Source organism: Miniopterus schreibersii, assembly GCF_964146895.1.
Source record: "Miniopterus schreibersii genome assembly, chromosome: 16".
In the NCBI taxonomy this organism is placed as follows: domain Eukaryota; kingdom Metazoa; phylum Chordata; class Mammalia; order Chiroptera; family Miniopteridae; genus Miniopterus; species Miniopterus schreibersii.
Window position 1 is genome coordinate 2,306,783 of NC_138116.1, and position 19,160 is coordinate 2,325,942.

Sequence of the window (19,160 nt, forward strand, 5' to 3'; positions counted from 1 at the left end):
GTCTGAAGGAGAAAAAAGGTCTGTAAACAGGCGGAGCCCCCACCACGGGCCCCTGGGAAGCAGCCGCAGCCCGCGCCCAAGTGCTAGTTTCCGTTCCTGCGTGGAACCTCCACCCTTAAAGTATCTATGGCCACAGTTCACAACAGTTTTCTCTTTAACTTTATGTTCCAAATGGAAAAATGGTGCAACACTCTGGTAATAATTCTCTTGCATTAATTAGTCCACAATAAAAAGCTGCTAAAGGTAGGTATACATATTATTTCTCCAGAGATACACACTGTAACTGTAACGCGGTAACAGAGTCCTTGAGTAAACATTTACACGTGAATTGTCGCCGGCCCTGTCCCGTGAGTTCTAACGTGTAGGATTAGCTGAGGAAGGGCAGGGACACTCAGTGCAAAGTTAGAAGCTAATAATAACCAACGTCTGACCAATGCGCCAAAAAAAGCATATACTGAATGAAAGGGAAGACCCAGTTAGGTCCCTCACACGTGACACACGGACACAGGAAGTGCGCACACGCACGCACACGCACACGCACGCGTCTCCGCACACACACGTAGGCTGTGAACTCAGCGATTTTTCCTGGAGCCTGTTTCTGCGTCGATGTCGACCTGGAAGTGTGGAATTAGACTTAGAGAGTGTTCACATTTCGTTATTGGCCTGCTGGATTCAAGTATTTGCATGTTTGATATGTCTTTTTTTTTACTTTTAAAAAATATTTTTTGGGATAAAAAAAATGACATGAAAAGTAATGAAACAAGGGAAATGTGCATAGGCGGATCCGTGGGGACAGAGGCCGGATCGCAGACCGTGCCTCCCGCTCCGCTCGCCGCGGCCCGCACTGCGGCCCATGGTGAACGCCGCCCCCGATTACGGCCCGCCTCTGGTAATGTGCATAATCGTCACAGGCTCGTTAAATAGGCTTTCTCGTCTCCCTCCCTCCCTCCCGCCCCCCTTGATAAAATAACCCTTTCCAGCCCACAATCTGAAAAGTGCCCTTCATGATAGAACTATTCTAAGCAGCTTTTATACTTAAAAAATCAAAATAACAACACACCATACAAACATAAGACGACACAAAATAAAAAGCTATGAGAAACATCCTGTCATTAGCATGTGACACTGACCACGCACAGCCCGCACTGTCTTGGGAACAGTTCGCAAGGGCTGTGGCGAGGGTTCGTCTTCAGTACTGGACAGAGGTACTTGAAAGGGCTGCCGGGCTGCTCGGGCCAAGCAGGGTCCTCAGCGAGCCCGGACTGGAAAGGGTCAGCTTTTTCTTCCTAGTGCTGATGATTGTGGTGCCCACAGGTCCCCTTGGTCCTAGATGGACTCCCCACTAAGAAGGTCGCCGGGAAGCAGAGTGTTCAGCGGGGTGGGGCTTCCGATCACCCTGCCGTCGTCGCTGCTGGGCGGGCCCCACAGGCTGCTCGAGTACTGGGGGACCCCGCCCCACAGCAGGTCGCTGCTCCCTTTGCCTGCCAGGCACGGGGCGTTCCAGTGGCCGGCGTCGCTCCGCACCAGGCCGTGGGAGCTGCCCGAGGCGCCCAGCCTCGTCTGGCTGGTCCCGGTGCTGGACTGCCAGCTGGAGGTGGGCGGCAGCGCTTGGCCCTGGGCTAAGAAGCGGTTCACTTCTTCCTCACCAGCAAACTCGGCCAAGATGGTAGTGTTTCCCAGAACACACCTGAAAGAGAACAGCAACAAAACTGAGACCTGGCTTTCTGAAAAGATAAACAAAACCGACAAACCTTTAGTTAGGCTGAGAAAGAGAGAGAGAGAGGACAAATAAATACAATCAGAAATGAGGAGACATTACAGCGGACTCAGAGAAACGCACAGGATCTGACAGACCAGGGACAGCTACGTGCCGGCAAATGGATAACCTGGGAGAAATGGACGAATTCCTGGGAGCACTGACCTACCAAGGCCGAACCATGAAGTAACAGGAAATCTAAAGAGACCTGCAAGCAAGGAGACCGGCTGGTACCGAGAGGCCCAGGTCCAGATGGTTTCACTGGCAAATTAAGCAGAATTAAGACCCACCCTCTTCAAACTCTCCCAGAAACAAAAGAGAGGCAGCTCATTTTACGAGGCCACTATTATCCTGACACCAAGGGCAGAGAGGACACTCGAAGGAAACTACAGACACACATCCCTGATGGCTGAACACAGATGGAAATATTCTCAGCGAAGTATCAGCCCACCACACCCAGCAGCTCTGCCTGCGGCTGCCTCGCTGGCTTGGTTCTTGGAACAGAAAAAGTGCAGCCGGGCTTCCCATCACAGGTCACCCAGAAACCTCTGCACTCGGTGGCTGCTGCTGCTGCTTCATGGCCCAGGGGGTGAATTGTTTCCTCATCTGGACCCCAGCAGCTACACTGTGTACACTGTGTGCTACAGACAGTGCATTCCTAAGGAAGTGTGGAAACCCACAAGTCACCCCGAGCATCGCCTAGGACCAGCGACTTACATCCTGGCCTGAAACGGACAACTAATTTCTAGGGTCTGCATCTCAGATGATGTCACTGAGGAGGTCTACTCACACATCTCATCAAAACGGCTTTCCTCGGGGGGGAGTTGGCTGTAGGACCACTGCCAAGCCCAGCAGTGGGAACAAACAGGGCACGTGCCTGTTGTTACAGGGGGGTCACTGGCTCTACACCCTCTCTCCTGGGGGCCTTCCACTAATGGAGGGCACCGCCACAGCAACTCAGCAGCAGCAGAAACGGATGCATCCCAAGATACCATTAGGGGTGAACTGTGTTCTTCTCAAATCCCTATGTTGAAGCCCTAACCCCCAATCCTTCTGGATGTTCCTGTATTTGGGGAGAGGTCTCTGAAGAGATTAAGGTACAATGAGGACACAGGGTGGGTGCTCACCCAATGGCTGCTGTCCTTACAGGAAGAGGGAGTTAGGGCACAGACATGCTCAGACGGCCACGTGAGGACAGGGAGAGGGTGGCCGTCCGCAGGCCAAGGAGAGCGGCCTCGGAAGAAAGCAGCCCTGCCGGCACCGGGCACTCAGACTGCAGCCCCAGAACCACCAGTCAGTCGTGTCTGTGCCTGCGGGGCTGACACGGGGCGGGAGTGGCAGAGGAGACCTACATGTGCAGGGACTTCTGGGCCTTGGCGGCCTCCTCCTTGGAGCTGTACCGGACCACGGCGTTGCCTTGAGTCAGGTTCAGGTGGAAGGTGACGAGCGGCCCGTGCTGCAAGCACAGCGTCCGGAGGGTGGAGCCATCGATCTGAGGGAGAAGCAGAGGGGCGGTCACGAGCGTCCTGCGCCTGCTCCCACTATACTCTTCAGAGAAAGTGCACATGAAATCCTGCACTGACTGCTGGGAAATGCCTGTCCTTCAAAGCGCTGAACATGCATGACTTTATGGTACAACCCTTACGGCTCTATAATTTAAAAACCTGGGACTTTCAGTTATGTTTGGTGACGCCAACCAGGAGGAAGCCCGTCTGGTCCTGATCCCCTCGCCAGAGCGCACCACACGGAGCCCGTGGTTCCCGGCAGCCCATGGCCCGCAACCCTGGTGGGGGCACAGGCCAAACCCCTCGTGGGTGAGTACAGTTAGAGGCGAGCAACTCTGTTTACAAAGGTATAGCTTTCAAGCCTCAGAAGAGTAAAACGTGAACAATTCTCCAGGAACACGATTAAAAGGCCCCTGGGCACACCCACTCCTCACTGCCCATACCCCCCTGGGTCCTGAATGAGGGCACCCTTGGGCCATGGTGACCCTCCCCACGGTACCTGGGGCGTGAGGTTGCGGAGAACGAGCCAGCTGCTGGTCCTTCCTGAGGTGTCGGTGCTCCAAGCAGAACCTGCACAAGACCAGGGAGGACCTCGGTCAGCTCCTTCCTAGCCGACAGTTTCTCACCTCCCAACAAGGATGGCAGCACTGAGTGTCACTGCCTAAACTGAACCTCACAGCCCTGCAGACCCGGGGGGGTGACTGGGCCGCCCCTGCTCAGCTGGAACTGTCTACCTGTTAGTAAGATGAAGCACAGGGCTGCTATGAAAAGGCGGAGATGGCCATTCCACCGTCTGGCTGGCTTCAGCCTCAGTGACTTCAGACTCAGATTCCTGGGGCCTGTGTCATCCCTACCGGTCGGCAGAGGGTGTCTACTGGGAGCCACTGAGCTGTGGCACTAGGAGGCTGGCCTCACACAGGGTGGGAGGTGGGGGTGGCGCGGCACATGCTCCAGAGAAGCATGGTGGAGAAGGTCACATCAGAGTGGAACTGAGATCCTGTGCTGGCTGACAGACTTCTCCCCGGACCAGTGTGGCCCTGGATGTGCTGTGACACTGGGCCCCCCGCTCAGAGCAAACCTGCCGTGTGTTTGGCCACCCAGGGCCGATGCTGATAACACTGGCAGCTGGAGCTGGGCCCAGACAATGTCCTAGAGTCTAGGACACCTTGGCCCCTCTAAGCCCTCCCAGGGCCCAGGGCTGGGGTCCTTCCAAAGGAGCTGCAGGCATATTCCAGAGGGTGAGCAGAGTAGGTGTGGGGCCCTCCCCCTTGGAACACGAGGACCGATGCATACCGGAGGAGTAAGAGCTGGTCCAGCCAAGGGGGCTGGCTCCCCAGGTGGAGGAAGGCTTGGGATTGGTGAGCCCCGGAGGTGGCCTCGTGGGTGCAGTAGTGTTTCTGGGCACCTTCCACAGCTCATGAGACAGAGAGGCTTGCGTGTGGGAGGCGGGGCCAGAGGACCAGGTCGATTTCATGTCTGACAGTTTACCTGGAAGGGCAGGGACAGGAGCACAGGCATTCCTGAGAGAGAGAAGGCAGCGCGTGCTTGGGACCCACGCCGAGGGCTCTCTGGCACCGCGGCTGCGTGGTGAAAAGGAACCGTGAGACCCAGGGGACACGCCCTCTCCAACTTCGCCTGTATTCAGTGTGGATCTGGCTAGCATTTCTGAGAGTTAACCAGTTTGCTAACTGTGCCAAACACAAGTTTGCCATCAAGGAAAGAGAATTTTTGTAGTTTGGTGTTAAAGCTAACCCATCGACACATTCTGCAAGGATACGTGACGTAACAAACTAATCAAGGTCAGAGGCTGATGTGCATCTATCTTGTTTGGGCTTCTTTGGGTACCAGCCTGTTCAGAGCCAGGCCCGTGACACAACCTGCTGCACTGTCATACTGTCCAGCTCTGAGACGGGCCCTCCGTGTCATACTGCGGAACTGGGCGGTTGGGCATCTTGGCATTTGGGTGGGGGAAGCGTGTTTTAGGGCTCTTTGGAGAAAAGCAGAACAGGTCACAACCCTCAGCCCTAGTCCTGGCTGCACCCAGGGCTCAGCTGGACATGCAGACACCTGGATGTCGCCACGCCTGCCTCACCGTCCTGCGCAGGAGGTGCTGGAGGCAGAGGGTCTCTGTCCCTGTGCTCCTTGGACCCCACGGCAGGACCAGGCCAACACACCCGAGTTAGTTCTCCAACCCTGGCCACCAGCGTCGACAGTGACCCCACAACAAACAATGCCAATCTTAGCAGACGAGGCACTGGTCAGAGAAACAAACGCCAAACCTGCCTCAGGACAGGAGAGGTGGCTTTATTCCACCCCTTCTCTTTAGCTGGACGTCATGGAAGCATTAAAGGTCTAAACACCTCCCCTTTGCAAATATCAGGAAGAGTAAATGCTAGAAGGAGTAAAATGATGCAGAAGTTCTCACCCTCTCTCTCTCGGACTCCCTTTCTGTCCCTCTGTCTCCCTCTGTCTCTCTCTCTCCCTCTCTGTCCCTCTCTCTCTGTCTCTCCCTCTCTCTCCATCTCCCTCTCTCTCTTTCTCTCTAGAATAAGATGCGGGAGCCCGTGGGGACGACTCTCCCGGGCCGGGGGCGGCACCCGCAGTGTGCTCCCGGGTTTAGAGGGTCCGCGTGAGGAGCGTGGTGGACGCAGAGCTCCAGGTGAAGAGCCTGCGCACAGCGCACCCTCCGGGTAAGTTCTCTGTCCGCAACCGTGCTACCGGTTTGCTCCTGCGCGTCCGTGCTTCCTATGTCCTGGCCTTAACATTTCAGAATGAGATTCCGCAGGAGTTTTATCACCGACCATTCTCTACTCTTACTGGAGAGACTCGCAGACTCCGTGGCTGCGTTTCCCTTCCTGACAGCCGGGAGGCAACCGCTCGAGAGGAGGCAGGGCCCTGTCACTGGAATGTCTAAAGTGCCTCCCAGAGCTTTAAAGCGTCACATCGACTTCCCCTTGCAAACAAGATAAAAATACAAAGACGGGGCAGTCGCTATCTTCTTACACCTCAAACAATATCCACAAAATTACAAAATTAAACAAAACAAAACTCCAAGCTTCCTGATAAATTTTGCCGTGAAAGACGAGCACTTTTCTGACTCCAATGTCTCAGGCCCCTCACGACCTCCCACATTTCTCTGAACTGCAGGGGTGATGAAGAGAAACCTGTGCTCTTAACTGCGAACCTGAGCGATGGCCCCAGGACAGCAGCTTCCTGCCCTGAAAGCGCCTGCACCCAAGAGGGACCCTGCTCCCCGGGAAGCACCGTCTCTGCCGCTGGCGTGTTTCTATGTCGCCCCCTCACAGTTCTCAGAGGGAGCTGGAGGCTGGGGAGGGTCAGGATGGAGCCAGAGCTCTTTGACTTGTGTGGAGGTGGCTGGGGGAGGGGACATAGGCACTTACAGTGTGGCTGTCATGTTCTGTACCACAAACACTCTCAGTTGACATGGGAGCCCCATGGCAGGGCCCCTCCTGGGCAGTGCAGAAAACAATCTCCGGGGCAGCCTTAGAGGCTCCCAGGCTGCTGCAGCGTCCACTGTTCACAGCACAGCTGTTTGCAGCTGTCCCGCCAGTACCCGGCCTCCTTAGACCGAGGACGCCTGAGTCGATGACATTAAAACTCACTGATATCTTCAGGTCTTCAGTTCTAAAGGACAGAGGCCTGTGGATACCCTAAGCTCACTTCCTAAACCCCCTCCTTTCGTTTACCAACACGCGATCAACCCTAGAGCCCAAGATAGCAGACTATTTCATCCTATGTGAATGTCTTTTCACGTTATAATTAACAGCAGAGAACTTATATTTTAACCGTGTCCTAGTTTGGAAATATTTGGTTTTAACAGTGGAACTTATCCCATAAACTACAATTTTCCTTTCCTGAGGAAGTGTTAGTGTCAGCGTCGGAGAGAGCTTAGTGCACTGCAGCCTGGCACAGTCATCTCTGAAGGTGAAGCTCCAACACCGGAACAAACACTGGGCTAGTGTAAATTCTTAGTACCAAGTCAGAGCTTAATGCCAATAAATAAAAAGCAACAATGTAAGAAAGACAAGACCTAGTGTACTCAATAAAAGAAATTCCACTGCGGAAATATATAAAATTGGTGGCTGCTTCTCACTGTTCTCCTTCCAGTCACCCAGGGCAGGGCAAGTTTTCTTAATTTCACACTCTCTGTACTTCAGATCCAGTTGGTCACTCAGACACCAGGGCCCTGTGTGGCTGGTCCCTGAGCTGGGTCAGCCAGCGAGGACGCTCAGGAGCTCCTGGTGTGAGGCAGCACGTCCTGCCCTGTAGAAAGGGGTCGGCACGGTGCAGCCTCGGCAGTTTCTTCACTGCCCTGCTGTGGTGGCGATTCTGGTAAACAACGGTTCCACAAAGATGTGCTCATTCTGCTCCCCTTCTCCCAAATAACAAACCACTCTGGGCGCTGGAGTGGAGGAGCCAGGGTTTTCCAGGAGGTGGCCTGGTGCTGGGACAGAGGAAGTACCTGAGCTGAGCTGCCCCTAACGGTCAAGCCAAAGATGTCGCACGATGCCACACGTGACACCACATGAAGAAAGTCATGTGAAGCTTCCAGTCACCCAGTAGGATGGTGTCTGATTTCTATCCTAGAGCTAGAGGCCCCGCCTCCTTGTTTTCTGACACCAACATCCCAATGCAGAGGTCGCCCACAATGCCCCCGGGCCCTGGAGACCAGGGGGCACCAGATGATCCATTGGGCCTCTGGCAGGAAGCTCTATTCTACACCCAGCAACCCCAGTTCTTTTCAACATCTTTTATGCCCAGGTCGGCAGTTACCCACACTTCTCCACAACCCTCCAGATATGCTGGACACAACCGTGCCGCCACACTCAGAGTGATGAGCATCGAGGACTGAGTCCTTCCTCTCTGCTGTGCCTCGCCCTGGCCCCCCGCCCTCTCATACAGGCTGCATTTCCCACAGCTCTGTGTCCCCTGTACCACCCATCTGTCCCCGACAGCAGGGATGCACACAACGCTCTACCAGAAGAAGCCACCACATGGAAACGTGAGGAGGTGCAGCACTGAGTGGGAAGGATGATCTGCACTTACATTGGTGATCTCCCCAACCCCAGACACACTCAGGATCCCATCACTTAAAGAGCCATAAAAAGAATGCACCTCTCCCATAGGCCCCCCCGGGGACTGTGCCTGGGTTTTTACCAGTGATGACATCTATGGGAATCCGGCAGCTCCCCCCTGTTCGAGCGCTGGGTGCCAACCTTTCCCAGCAGTGGCACCCATAGGGCACCTCAGCTGCAGGCCCCAGGGAGAGCCGTCCTGCCCTCCCAGTGCTGCGCTGGACATCTACAATGCTCTCTAATTGCACAGCTCTGCCCCCACTTCCTTCTACCCAACCCCAAGTCTGACACAGCTGTGCCCAGGCTCAGCGTCGTGAATGTATCCAGGGAGGAGGTCCTGGGCATGGATTTCAGGCTCTTTACCAGATCTCTTGTGGAAAGGAAAACTAGACTGAGGTGAATGAATGAAGGTTGTTAGTTCATTTTCAGTTTAAAGAGATTTCAAGTGGAAATCTTTTCATTAAAAAGCTTAATGGTTAATACTGTGGTTTTATAACACAAAGTTTATAAAACACGGTGTGTGAGTAAACCCAGCAAAAACATTTGGCCCAAATCCACCTGCACTTTCACCGTAAGGACCACTGGCCTCTTCCTGTGTTGCTGCCCATGGCTGGAGAAGCTGCCCACCCCGCACGTCTCCTGCCACCCCTGCCACCGCTGAGCGCCACGGAGCTGCCGCAGGAATGCAGATGGGCTCCTCACCTCCGCTCTTGAGGAGGTAGCGGTTGACGTCCTGTATGGTGGTGTTGATGGTGGGCCCAGTGGGGACACTTCCAGGAGTGACGTCAGGGTCATTCTCGGGGTCTATGTTCTGAAGTCCTTTCCACGGAACTCCAGGGTGAAATTCTGGAAAATTGCAAACAGAATGAGATCAAAACAGGAGGATTAGGAGCCTTCACACTGACGGGAATTTTAATAATCTGCTAATTAAATGGAAAGGAACAATTTAAGACTTTCTTTCAGTGAGTCATCAATCCTCTGAACCAATGAGAAGCAGGCATTACAACTAAAGCCTGGAAGCCACTGGCCCAGGTGGAATCCAGTGCCATGCCCCGTCAGTCCTTTAGCTGAACTAAGGGGCTACAGCACTCGGCGCCAACCACCCCCAAAACTGATCTGACCAGTGGGTTCCAGAGAAAAAGCCAAAGCTGTGGGCTGGTGCTTGCAGGACTCTCAGCTCGGCCTGCCCGCTCTGCCGGGGCATGGGGCGTGGAGCCCATTCTGATTTGCGGCTGCAGAGTGCCGCCCCCTCTTACCTGGGGGCCAGTTGATGCTGGAGCCGTTTGAGATTTTATCACTGTCAGATTTGGCACGCGACCAGCTATGGGGGACGGCTACTGGAGGACTGGCTGGTGACTCGCTGTTCTGAATCAAGTCGTACCGGCCATAGGAGTCATCAATGGAGGACTTGGCTGGAGGCCCAATGCCCAGACCTCCAGGGATAGCACCTGCGGGCACAACAGGGAACAGCGTGAGCCGGGCAAGCCCAAACCCTCCCTGCCAAGCACCCAGTCTTGTCCTTTGCACAGGAATGTGGACTGTTGGGCTTGGATAGCCCAGCATTCTCTGAGGACAAGTGACTTCGTCCCTGAAAGACAAACTCTTCAAGAACTGCCTCAGTTTGTCCAGTCGGATGTCCTGATAAAACGTGTACCCAGCCAACAGGAAGCTGGCCCCACGGAGCCTTTCCTGGGACAACCTGTGAGTGTATGCCGAGCTGGTGTCTCTGTCCTTGGCTCCCTCCAGATGCTGCCCTCACTAGGGAAGGAAAAACTGGCGTGTAAACTCAGAGGCCCTGACCACAGGATAACCCACCTCGCCACAGGCCCGAGCTCTCTCGTGCCAAGGAAAGTGCCAGACAGCACGTGATGATTTTCTTGGAGAATTAACCCTTAGAATAAACCCTTGCTTTATATCAAGAGAGAATTATATGCCCAGCTTCACTTTCTGTGCTGCTCATGCTACCAGGAAATCCAGAGCTGAACTCAACGCTCAATAGTGGGGTCACCTCTGAGGTCGCCAGCACGTGTGTGTCTTCCTCCTTCCTAAGCACTGGCTGTCTACTGCGCTTTATCATTTTATTGAAAAAACTTCCTGTTCAGTAAGCTAAAATTTTTTGAAGAACACAGACATAGACAAAAAGTATGCAGCTGCGACCTGTACTGTTTGCTGCCCTGGGGCATTTTCAGTTTCTTCTGGGTTTGCAGCTAAGATCTGGGGCTTGAGGTTGTAAGAAGTTGGATCACTGACTATCTGGGACCTTGTGTCCTCTGAGCTGAGTTCTTAGAAGAGAAACGCGCGAGTGATGAGAGTGCTGGGCATCATTGGGTGCAGGGCTCGGCCGTACCGTGCTTGCCGGGGTTCTGGTCGAGAGGAGAAGCAGCACCGGGTACGTTATCCATTGGGTTGGGGTGTGTCCACTGAGGGAGGCGCGACTGGGACTGAGACGGGTCCTTCACCGCCAGACCGCCAGTCATGTCCATGCTGCTGACATTCATGTTTGGGTTCAGTCCAGCTGAGAACAGAAACACTGTTAGGGCAGGCCTACCTGTCCTCAAAACAGTCACTTTCTAAGGCTCTCCTAGAGAACCAATCTAAGACTTAATTCACCGCCAAACATTTGAGCATTTAGTGCTGGTGGGAAAAGAAACCTTGTCTTTTTAATACCACACATTTCTAAGAATACCATCCCTGGATTAAGGTGAAATGGTAACGAGCAGCCGTTGATTAAGACCAACAAGTCTCTTTTATGTTACTTTTCCAGTGCTCAGCACTGGCTGGGATAATCGAGTCCACCTTCAGTGAAAGGCCTTTACCAACTGCTTGGTGGGAGTTTGTGAGTTCAACACAAACACCTTCTAAGGGAGTGAACTGAGAGCGGGCGCTGCTGCTGGCGGCAGTGTGGGGCCAGCCTTGGCTGTTTGTTGCAGGAAAAGCAGGCACTGGGTTTCGGTGGAGTACCATCCCTGTGCCAGGTTAATGAAAAGGTAGGAGGACATGGGTGATAAGAAGGTTGGGGAAAAGAGCTCCTGGTGGGGACACCAGTTATGAGCTGGGCAGAATCACCAACGGGAGCGCCACTCAGTATTCACGGATCACTGCCAGCTGCAGGCCCCACCCAGAGGCCCTGGCACACAAGCACAGGCGAGTCTCTACTCCTAAGCAGGGCAGTTTTGTTCGACAGTTTTGTTCTTAGCTTAAAGTCAGGGGCTACAAACTCAAATGCCTAGACAGGCCAAGTGGGCAATGCAAATGCAGGGGAAGTGGCCTGGTGGGGACTGTGGCAACTGGACAGGGCTTGTCCTGAGTTGGCAGGTGCTATTGGTGCCACACAAAATCAGAACCAATGTTGCCATTCTCAAGAGAAACCATGGGCCACTTTTATTTGAAACTTTCCAATTTTTAAATGCGCACACGCACACACCGTGCAGACCTAACAAAAGCCCTCTGTGAGATGCTGCCATTTGCAGTCTCTGCTTTCACCACCTGCCTTCGCTTCCACTGTACAGACCTGGTGAGGTTAGGGGGTCAAAGGGCTCCAGGTCCCAAGCTGGGCCTTAGCCCACCTCTCCCAAATTTTTGTACTCCCTCCGCCGGCCACCAGACTGCCCTGTCGGTAGACAGCCGGGGCGCCCTCTCCTCTGTGCAGGCTCCCTCCTCCTCTGCTGACTCTGACTTGGCCCGAGGTCCAAGCTGAAACCCTGCTCTGAGTTTCCTTTCAACTGTGTGAGGAGAGCACGAGCGCCCCCTTCCCCAGAGCGCTCTAGGGTGGCCATGCCTGCGGGGGGCGTTCTCTCGTTTCTATGCGTCTGGTCTTCCTGTGTGGACGGCCACCTCCAGGAGTCAGCATAACAAGCAGAGGTCACGTGGAGGAAGGTGGCTGGAGTGACAGTGGCTGAGACACTGCTGGGCACTGACCCTAGGGGCGACATCACAGGCTGTTTCCTATACTCTGTTAGCTAGTTATTGTTAATACACTTTGACGTGAAGACTAGGCAATTTTATCCAAGTTATTTTTCATCTAATTTTGAAGAGTTGGTCACTCTCCAAACAGGTTGAGACAGACACATGCATGGGAGCTGAAGCTAAAGCATTTTAGGGTAAGGATGGAGCGGAGTTTGCTCCTAAAACTACTAGTCTTAAGAAAGATGCTCTTCCCTGGACAGCCAACACTCCACAAAGCAATCGCCATGCCAGGCGCTGCCCTAAGAGCCTGGCATATTAACTCATTTACTCTTTGGAGGAATGAGTTACCTCTGAGGTAAGCACCCCCACCTTACAGATGGGGAAACTGAGGCAAAGGGCATCAGGCAAGTTGCACAAATAGGAGGTGAGCCAGCAGAGGCGGAGCTGGGACAGTCTAATCCCCAAGCCAGGGCTCACTGCTCCTCTCCTGCGTGCTGGGCGCAGAGGCGGCGGTGGGCCTTCGTGCTGTTGCCGCAGGTTTATCACTGGAGGTATTTACAGCAAAGCTCCTGCTCCGCAGCGAGGAGCTGGAACAGCTACTCTCAGACTGCTGGGAACGGCATGGCCCACGCGACCTTCCAGCCCTGGCTGTCACATGGTGACCCAGGCACCCCCAGCTGGGGGTGGCTCTGACCCAGCGGAGACTCACCGAGAGGGTAAGGAGCAAAGGTGTTGGGTGAAGACTGCTGCTCTTTGGTCTGCAGGTCAGGCAGGCCGGTGGCCTGGGGGTGCGGGGGGAAGCTGTCCATGGCCGATTTGCCTGCAGAGGGGTGCAGAGACAGGTGCGGCGGGGGCGGCGGGGGCTTCACGAGCAGGGCCTGGGCCAGCTGGCGCTGCTGCTGCTGGATCTGCTGCTGCAGGTTAGTGATTGTGCGCGCGACCTGGCAGTGGACACGTGCGCATTAGCGGGAGAAGTGACACCAGCTGGTCACCCTTTTGTCAGTCTCTATTACGTTTACGCCTAGGACACTGCTGGCTGGGCCAACCTCCTCCCAAACCTAGGTGACCCCAAGACTTGTAAAAGGAGAGGCTTAGCGAGAGAAAACCCAGTGGCAACAGAACAGCCCATCTCTTAGTGCCTCCTGGAACAGGGGGACTAGAGCTCAGGGGCCCGCTACACCCCGACGATACCCACTTGCTGCTCCTGCTGTCTCATGGGGCCGGACACGTTCCGCTGGGCCTGTAGCATCTGCTGCTGGATTTGTAAACGTTGGTACGCCTGCAGACAGAAAGAGCAATTAAGCACCGTAAAAAGCCACTGCCGAGTGTTCAGTTTCAGTACTGGTTAAAAAGTAAAAAGAGAAAATGGCCAGGAGTCTCAGGCCCCTTCCCATGCTGTGGCTCACAGTGCAGGCGAGAAACCCTTTTAAAAGAGAAATGCCCTCCCACCCCCAGCACATGGGTCCTGACAGCGCACCCTGGCCAGGGCCCTGCGGAGTGCTGCTGGAGAAGTCGGTCGTAAATAACTTTCAGTTAATTTAACGAAGAGGTCAAACTTCTGCTGTAGTCACACAAACTAAAAGTAAAAAGAAATGAAGACAGGCCCTGCCGGGCAGCTCGGTGGTTACGGTGTCATCCCCACACGCTAAGGGTGGGGTTTGATCCCCGGTCAGGGCACACACAATAATCAACCAGTGCAGCACAAACGGGAGGAGCAGCAAATCGATGTCTCTCTCTCTCCCTTCTTCTCTCTCTCTCTCAAATCAATAAAAAAATTTATAAAAATAAAAAGGAGAGTAAAATGTAGAAATATTTATTCTTATGCTGTCACAAACTGAAGCTGTCTGAGCGGCTCAGGAAAGGGGCAGACCGCGGGCGCGCTGCTGGAGGGCAGGATGCCACATTCCAGGGCTCGTAGGTACGGGAGCTGTGTGACGAGCTCGGTGCACACGGAGTCTGAAGTCCAGACCGTGGCGTGTCTCACAGGCCCCACCTGCGGGGCCGGGGAAACAGCGTGGCGCTCTTCTGTACACAGACGCAGGTTTGGTCATCTGACTGTTTCAAAATGATGGTTGAAATATCGTAAATACATGTAGAAACTATACTACTGGACGTGCCTCATTAATATGTAAAGTAGGAATGAATAAAGTACTGCACTTAAGTGAATCCTTATAGGTCCTAAAACAGAACCTTAGGATGCACCGAAACGTTACCAACTCTTCTGGAAAAAACATAAGAACAGTGTACGCTGTTTTTAAATCAGAACATTTCTGTGGCGTCTTTCACACAACAGGGTGGATAACACCGACAGGAAGATCCTAGACCATCAGTGCGACAGCCAGCACCGTGTCCCGTCAGAACACAGCAGTGTGCTCGTCTTCTCAGGAGCAGAGAACCATTTCCTCTCTAGTAAGAGTTGGAAATAATATGCTTTGTGGTGGTTTCCTCCCCGCCTGAGGTCAAGGTCTACTGCTGGCGGTTGTAAGCAACAGTACTGTGCCCTTGAGCCACTGCCCGTGGCTCTCAGGCCTCAGGAGGGCTTACCACCACACGGAAAGGAGCCCACCTCCCTTTTATGGATGAAAAAACAGCCGGAGAGCCCAGTCCGTCCTGGTGCCCTGACTCCCCCCGCGCCCCAGCTCTGAGTACTCCTGAACACTACGACCTGTCTCCAGGACATTCTCCTGGAAGGAATGGTTTGATGACAATGGTTTTGTCTACTGGAGGCCTTTTTCTTTATGATTCCCGGTCATTTTCTATGAGATGACATTGTGGGACCACCCTTCTAAATAAATCAGACGTCACCGTATGAATGCAGGAAAGATACAAGTGGTCCTTTAGTGGATATAAATTCAGTATGCGTCTAGCGACACAATCACACGTTATTTTATAGTAAAAGCAACATGACTGTTAACAATTCAAAATTCAAGATATGTTGAATTATAAAACTTTCAAGAAGTACTGGGCTGCCCTGGCTGGTGTGGCCCAGTTGGTTGGAGTGCTGTTCTGTGCACCAAAGGGTCCAGGGTTTGTTTTCTGGTCAGGGCACACACAGGAGGCAACCGACTGGCATTTCTCTCCCCTCCCCCCCCTTCCTCTTTCTCTGAAGTCAATGGAAATATGTTCCTGGTGAGGGTGAAAAACAGTTACTGGGCTCCACCAGCTGTCCTCCTCGGGGATTCCTCAGCATCTACTTTATAATAAAGCAGCTTCTCTCATAGTAGAGTATTTGTGTATTCCATCCTTAGAAGAATTTAGAAAATAGCCACTGATATTATTTTGTGTTCTGTCATCTGACTTTTGAGATGAGAAGTCTGGTCAAGAGCTCAAGCTCCTGAGATCAGGGAGGTTCTGTGAACACGGAGGAGGTGGAGTTTACAGACCTTAGTAAAACACCCGTAAGCGAAACGCTTCCTAAATTCTTTTTATAGTTCATAATGTAAACGCCAAAAAAGTGTTCTCTGACTACTCTTATCAGCCAGTGTGCGCTGCGGCATCGCTACACGCGGCATCTCCGTGGCCATCAGGGCTCCTCCTCGCGCCAGAGCGTGAACTTGGACGGGCTGTCCACTCACCAGCTGCAGCTGATAGAGCTGGTTCAACATCGTCATATGCTGAGGGTTAATTGGCGAGGTTAATAGTGCAGGGTTGAGACCAATGTTTTTTGCTGCAAACTGCAAAAGCTGTGCTTGAACCTGTTTAATACAAACACACCAAGAGGCACTGCATCACTATTAAAATATTTACTTGTCTGTGTAGTTTCCAAATTGAAACTGATTAATTGACAATTATATTTGTCTCATGAGTGAACCTCAAAAGCCGTTAGAAATGTGTGGACTTTTAATGTGAGTTACACACTTCTGTGAAGAGCAAGGAAGGAAAGAGGGGAGGAAGAGGGGGAAAGGAAGGAGAGAGGCCTCCTCTAAATATCCTAGTTATGAATTAACTTTCCAATTCTTCTTCTAGGAGTGACTCTGGGTTGCCTGCCAGAGTGAAAATCAATTGGCCCAATCGAAGGTGTGCAGACGGTGCGGTGGGTCTCAGGGAAGGAGCCATTCTCACTCGGCCGGAGCTGTCTCAAGGGGGGCAGGTGCACCCTTCCCCATCGACGGCACCACGCCCCCCACAAGAAGGTCTCATCAGGGCAGGCAGCAACCCCTCCTCAAGCTTACGTGCTTGGGGAGGGGTCCCCCTGCTCACGGAGACACCCTTGGTGGGGACATGCCCAGCCTCCCTGGTGGCAACGGCACTTGTGTGGCTCTGCCAGCCCTGACCTTGACCGTCAAGGGTGCCTCTCTGCCTGGAATTTGCTGTACTGACGGATCCGGAGCTGGGCACTGGCTGCTGATATGTCCCCACTGTGTGCTCTGCCCACATGCCGCAGCACGGACGCAGGGCCATTGCAGGTTCAATATGGGCGAGCAGTTTTTATGTTACTGGTTGTCAAATGTGCACTAGAAATGTGTTGGTTTCTCTATTAATGGCACATATGTTACATTTCCTTGAAGAATAAATGTAGCTAAGTGAGGAAGGTGAGTCGGTCGACAGAAACATCTGTGAGGGTGAAGTGCGGGGTGGCTGTGTGCAGGGCGTCGAGGAGACGCTGCCAGCCCCGGGACCGAATGTCCTGCCCCTCCGGCTGCAGCGGCCATGCCACTGGGCCGGGACGAACGCTCCATCAACGGCTTTCACCCGCACTGCTGCTGGGTGGGTGCCCCCCCCGCGGGTGGCTGCGGTGCCCCAGAAGCGGCTCTCAGAGCCTCTGGGCTGGGACAGGCCAGGGGGCGAGCAGGTGCCTTCCCTCCTAGCCGCAGCGCCGCCCCGACAGCACGGGACCCCCCGGACCCCCCGGGAGCCGCAGGTCAACGGGCCTGACCTGAGGGGATAGAAACTGAGGCACTTGCGCACGGAGACTGGGCTGGGAGGGGGTCAGCGGCGCGGGCGGCGGCGGCTGCTGCAGGGTCCTGGCTTGTGCTGCTCCACTGCTGCCGAACACACCCAGGCTGCCGCTCGGGATCTGCGGGGGACACGGGTCACCAGGGCCGCAGCCAGGGCAGCGCGGCCTCGCCCCCCGGGCACCTCGCACCTCGCACCTCGCACGGGAGGGGCTTTCAGGAAGTGCTGCTCAAACTGGCCACCGGGGTGGGAGCCAGTCAGGGGGGCGCACCTGTGTCTTTGCGGCCGTCACACGAAAGGGAACCACACAGGGTGACCGGCCGTGGACACCACACGCTCCCCCAAGGCTGAGGCAGCAGTCAGTGTGAGAGAAAAGTCAGCTGCCACACAGGAAACAACTATTTCAACAACAAAACCGCAAAGTGAAGGAACGGACACCCAGGCAGTTAACTGTGGGACACTGCACCTCCTCTGTGACAGGACCAGCAGGACCCCCGTGGGCAGGGCCGGGGCCATGCAGGTGCCCCCCGCACCACCGGTTCAGCTATGTCAGGCCCCGAGGGGCAGGCCGACTGGGTGCTGCAGACAGCAGGAGACACGCTTCTGGTAGCTAGCCCGGACACCAGGCAGCACGGGGCTGCTGGGCCACCCTCAGCGTCCCAGCAGCTAATGACGAAGTCTCGTCCAAGAGGAAACCAGCGGGCGGGGATGCCCTCTAGCTGGATGAGTGCAGTCTGCCTGCACACTGCTTCCCTCTAAAGAATCTACGCCAAGAAGGGACACGGAGCAGCCACCCATCCAAACCCGCAGGTCCTCCCCACAGTGACGTCTGACAGAGACTCACTTCCCCCAGGGTGTCAAAGGCAGAAAAAAAATGCTAATGGACCTGAAAACCACTGTAACCTTATGAGAGATGTCACCTCTAGTTCTGAGAAAAAGAGAGCATGGTGCTTTCTGGGATCAACATATTGAAGGTTCTGATTTATGCCCAGACCTGGCAACCGGAGGCTGCTCTGCAACACGCAGCGTTGAAACGAGTGGTAAGTGAGCGTCAAAGGCGCTGGCTCAAGTGTATCTCAGTTATGTGGAAAATGAAACATGACTGTGAAGCATTTCCTACAGCATGGCTAACCCTCAAGGACTGGGTTCAAGTCTTCACGCCAGCAAGCCACTGAAAGGGAACCCTGTACGTTTCAAGGGCCTTATACATTTGCCCACACTTTAGAACATGGTGCTCATTAAAATAAGGAAGGTACGCCTCAGGCATTCCCACAGGCGGGTGACTCGAGGCCACGCTGGCTCTTGCCCACAGCCTTACCTGCCGAGAATTCAAGCTTTGCACGCCCAGCCCCGAGGCGCTCCCGCCCAGGGCCTGATTGGGGAGTGCGCTGTTTGAAAGGGGGGGCTTCAGGCTTGGCGAAGGCAAAAATGGTGAAGTCGTGGGCTCTTCCACAAGGCCGCCGTCCTGATTGGAGAGAGAAAGGGAGAGCTGTGTGCAGTGTCCACCGCAGACAGAGCACCGAGCCGTTTCCCACGGGCGCACAGGGACGTGGGTGAAGACAGAATTAGGAGAGAAGCAGATGGTAACCGAATGAACATGGGCAAAGGAAGGAGGGAAAGAAGAGAGACAGGTCAAGGTGCTGTTTTCACGTTAACGATTACTTTACAAACACATATGGTAGCTGACAATGTTCTCACCCAGTCCCGACCCTACCCAGGGGTGGAGTGGGGAGAAAGGCAGAGGCTGACTTCAAACACTTTGCTACTCTCTCCAAACAAACAGGCGCCCCTGAGAAGCCACTACCGGGCACTCGGCATTTGCTGGGTGGAGCTCTGCTGACAGCCAAGTTTTGGACAAATGCAGCAACCTCATGTGGTTTAAGTTAATAATCGTGTAAGTTATAAATCAGGCAGAATTCTATTAATTTTTTTTACACTTATTGAGGTCACACTATGTGTCAGGCCCCTTGCAGATTTACTGTATCTAACTTCCCAATAAGC

At 54.0% G+C, this 19,160-nt stretch overlaps 1 protein-coding gene across 5 annotated transcripts in view; it reads right to left on the reverse strand.

Moving 5' to 3' along the window:
- Positions 1–1,014: 1,014 nt before the first annotated feature.
- Positions 1,015–19,160, reverse strand: part of TNRC6C (trinucleotide repeat containing adaptor 6C) — a 74,164-nt gene continuing 56,018 nt past the window's right edge. For 3 of the 5 annotated variants that reach the window (XM_081161506.1, XM_081161507.1, XM_081161504.1), the window contains 13 exons: positions 18,478–18,624; positions 17,140–17,280; positions 15,839–15,958; positions 13,459–13,542; positions 12,973–13,204; positions 12,136–12,276; positions 10,705–10,872; positions 9,614–9,805; positions 9,060–9,203; positions 4,555–4,749; positions 3,761–3,831; positions 3,109–3,248; positions 1,015–1,687 (listed from right to left, as the gene is read on the reverse strand). In XM_081161506.1, the coding sequence (XP_081017632.1) occupies positions 1,327–1,687; positions 3,109–3,248; positions 3,761–3,831; positions 4,555–4,749; positions 9,060–9,203; positions 9,614–9,805; positions 10,705–10,872; positions 12,136–12,276; positions 12,973–13,204; positions 13,459–13,542; positions 15,839–15,958; positions 17,140–17,280; positions 18,478–18,624 (2,136 nt within the window). In that variant the 3' untranslated portion in view covers positions 1,015–1,326. The remainder of the gene's footprint in view (positions 1,688–3,108; positions 3,249–3,760; positions 3,832–4,554; positions 4,750–9,059; positions 9,204–9,613; positions 9,806–10,704; positions 10,873–12,135; positions 12,277–12,972; positions 13,205–13,458; positions 13,543–15,838; positions 15,959–17,139; positions 17,281–18,477; positions 18,625–19,160) is intronic. The other 2 variants (XM_081161508.1, XM_081161505.1) reach the window with 1 other exon arrangement.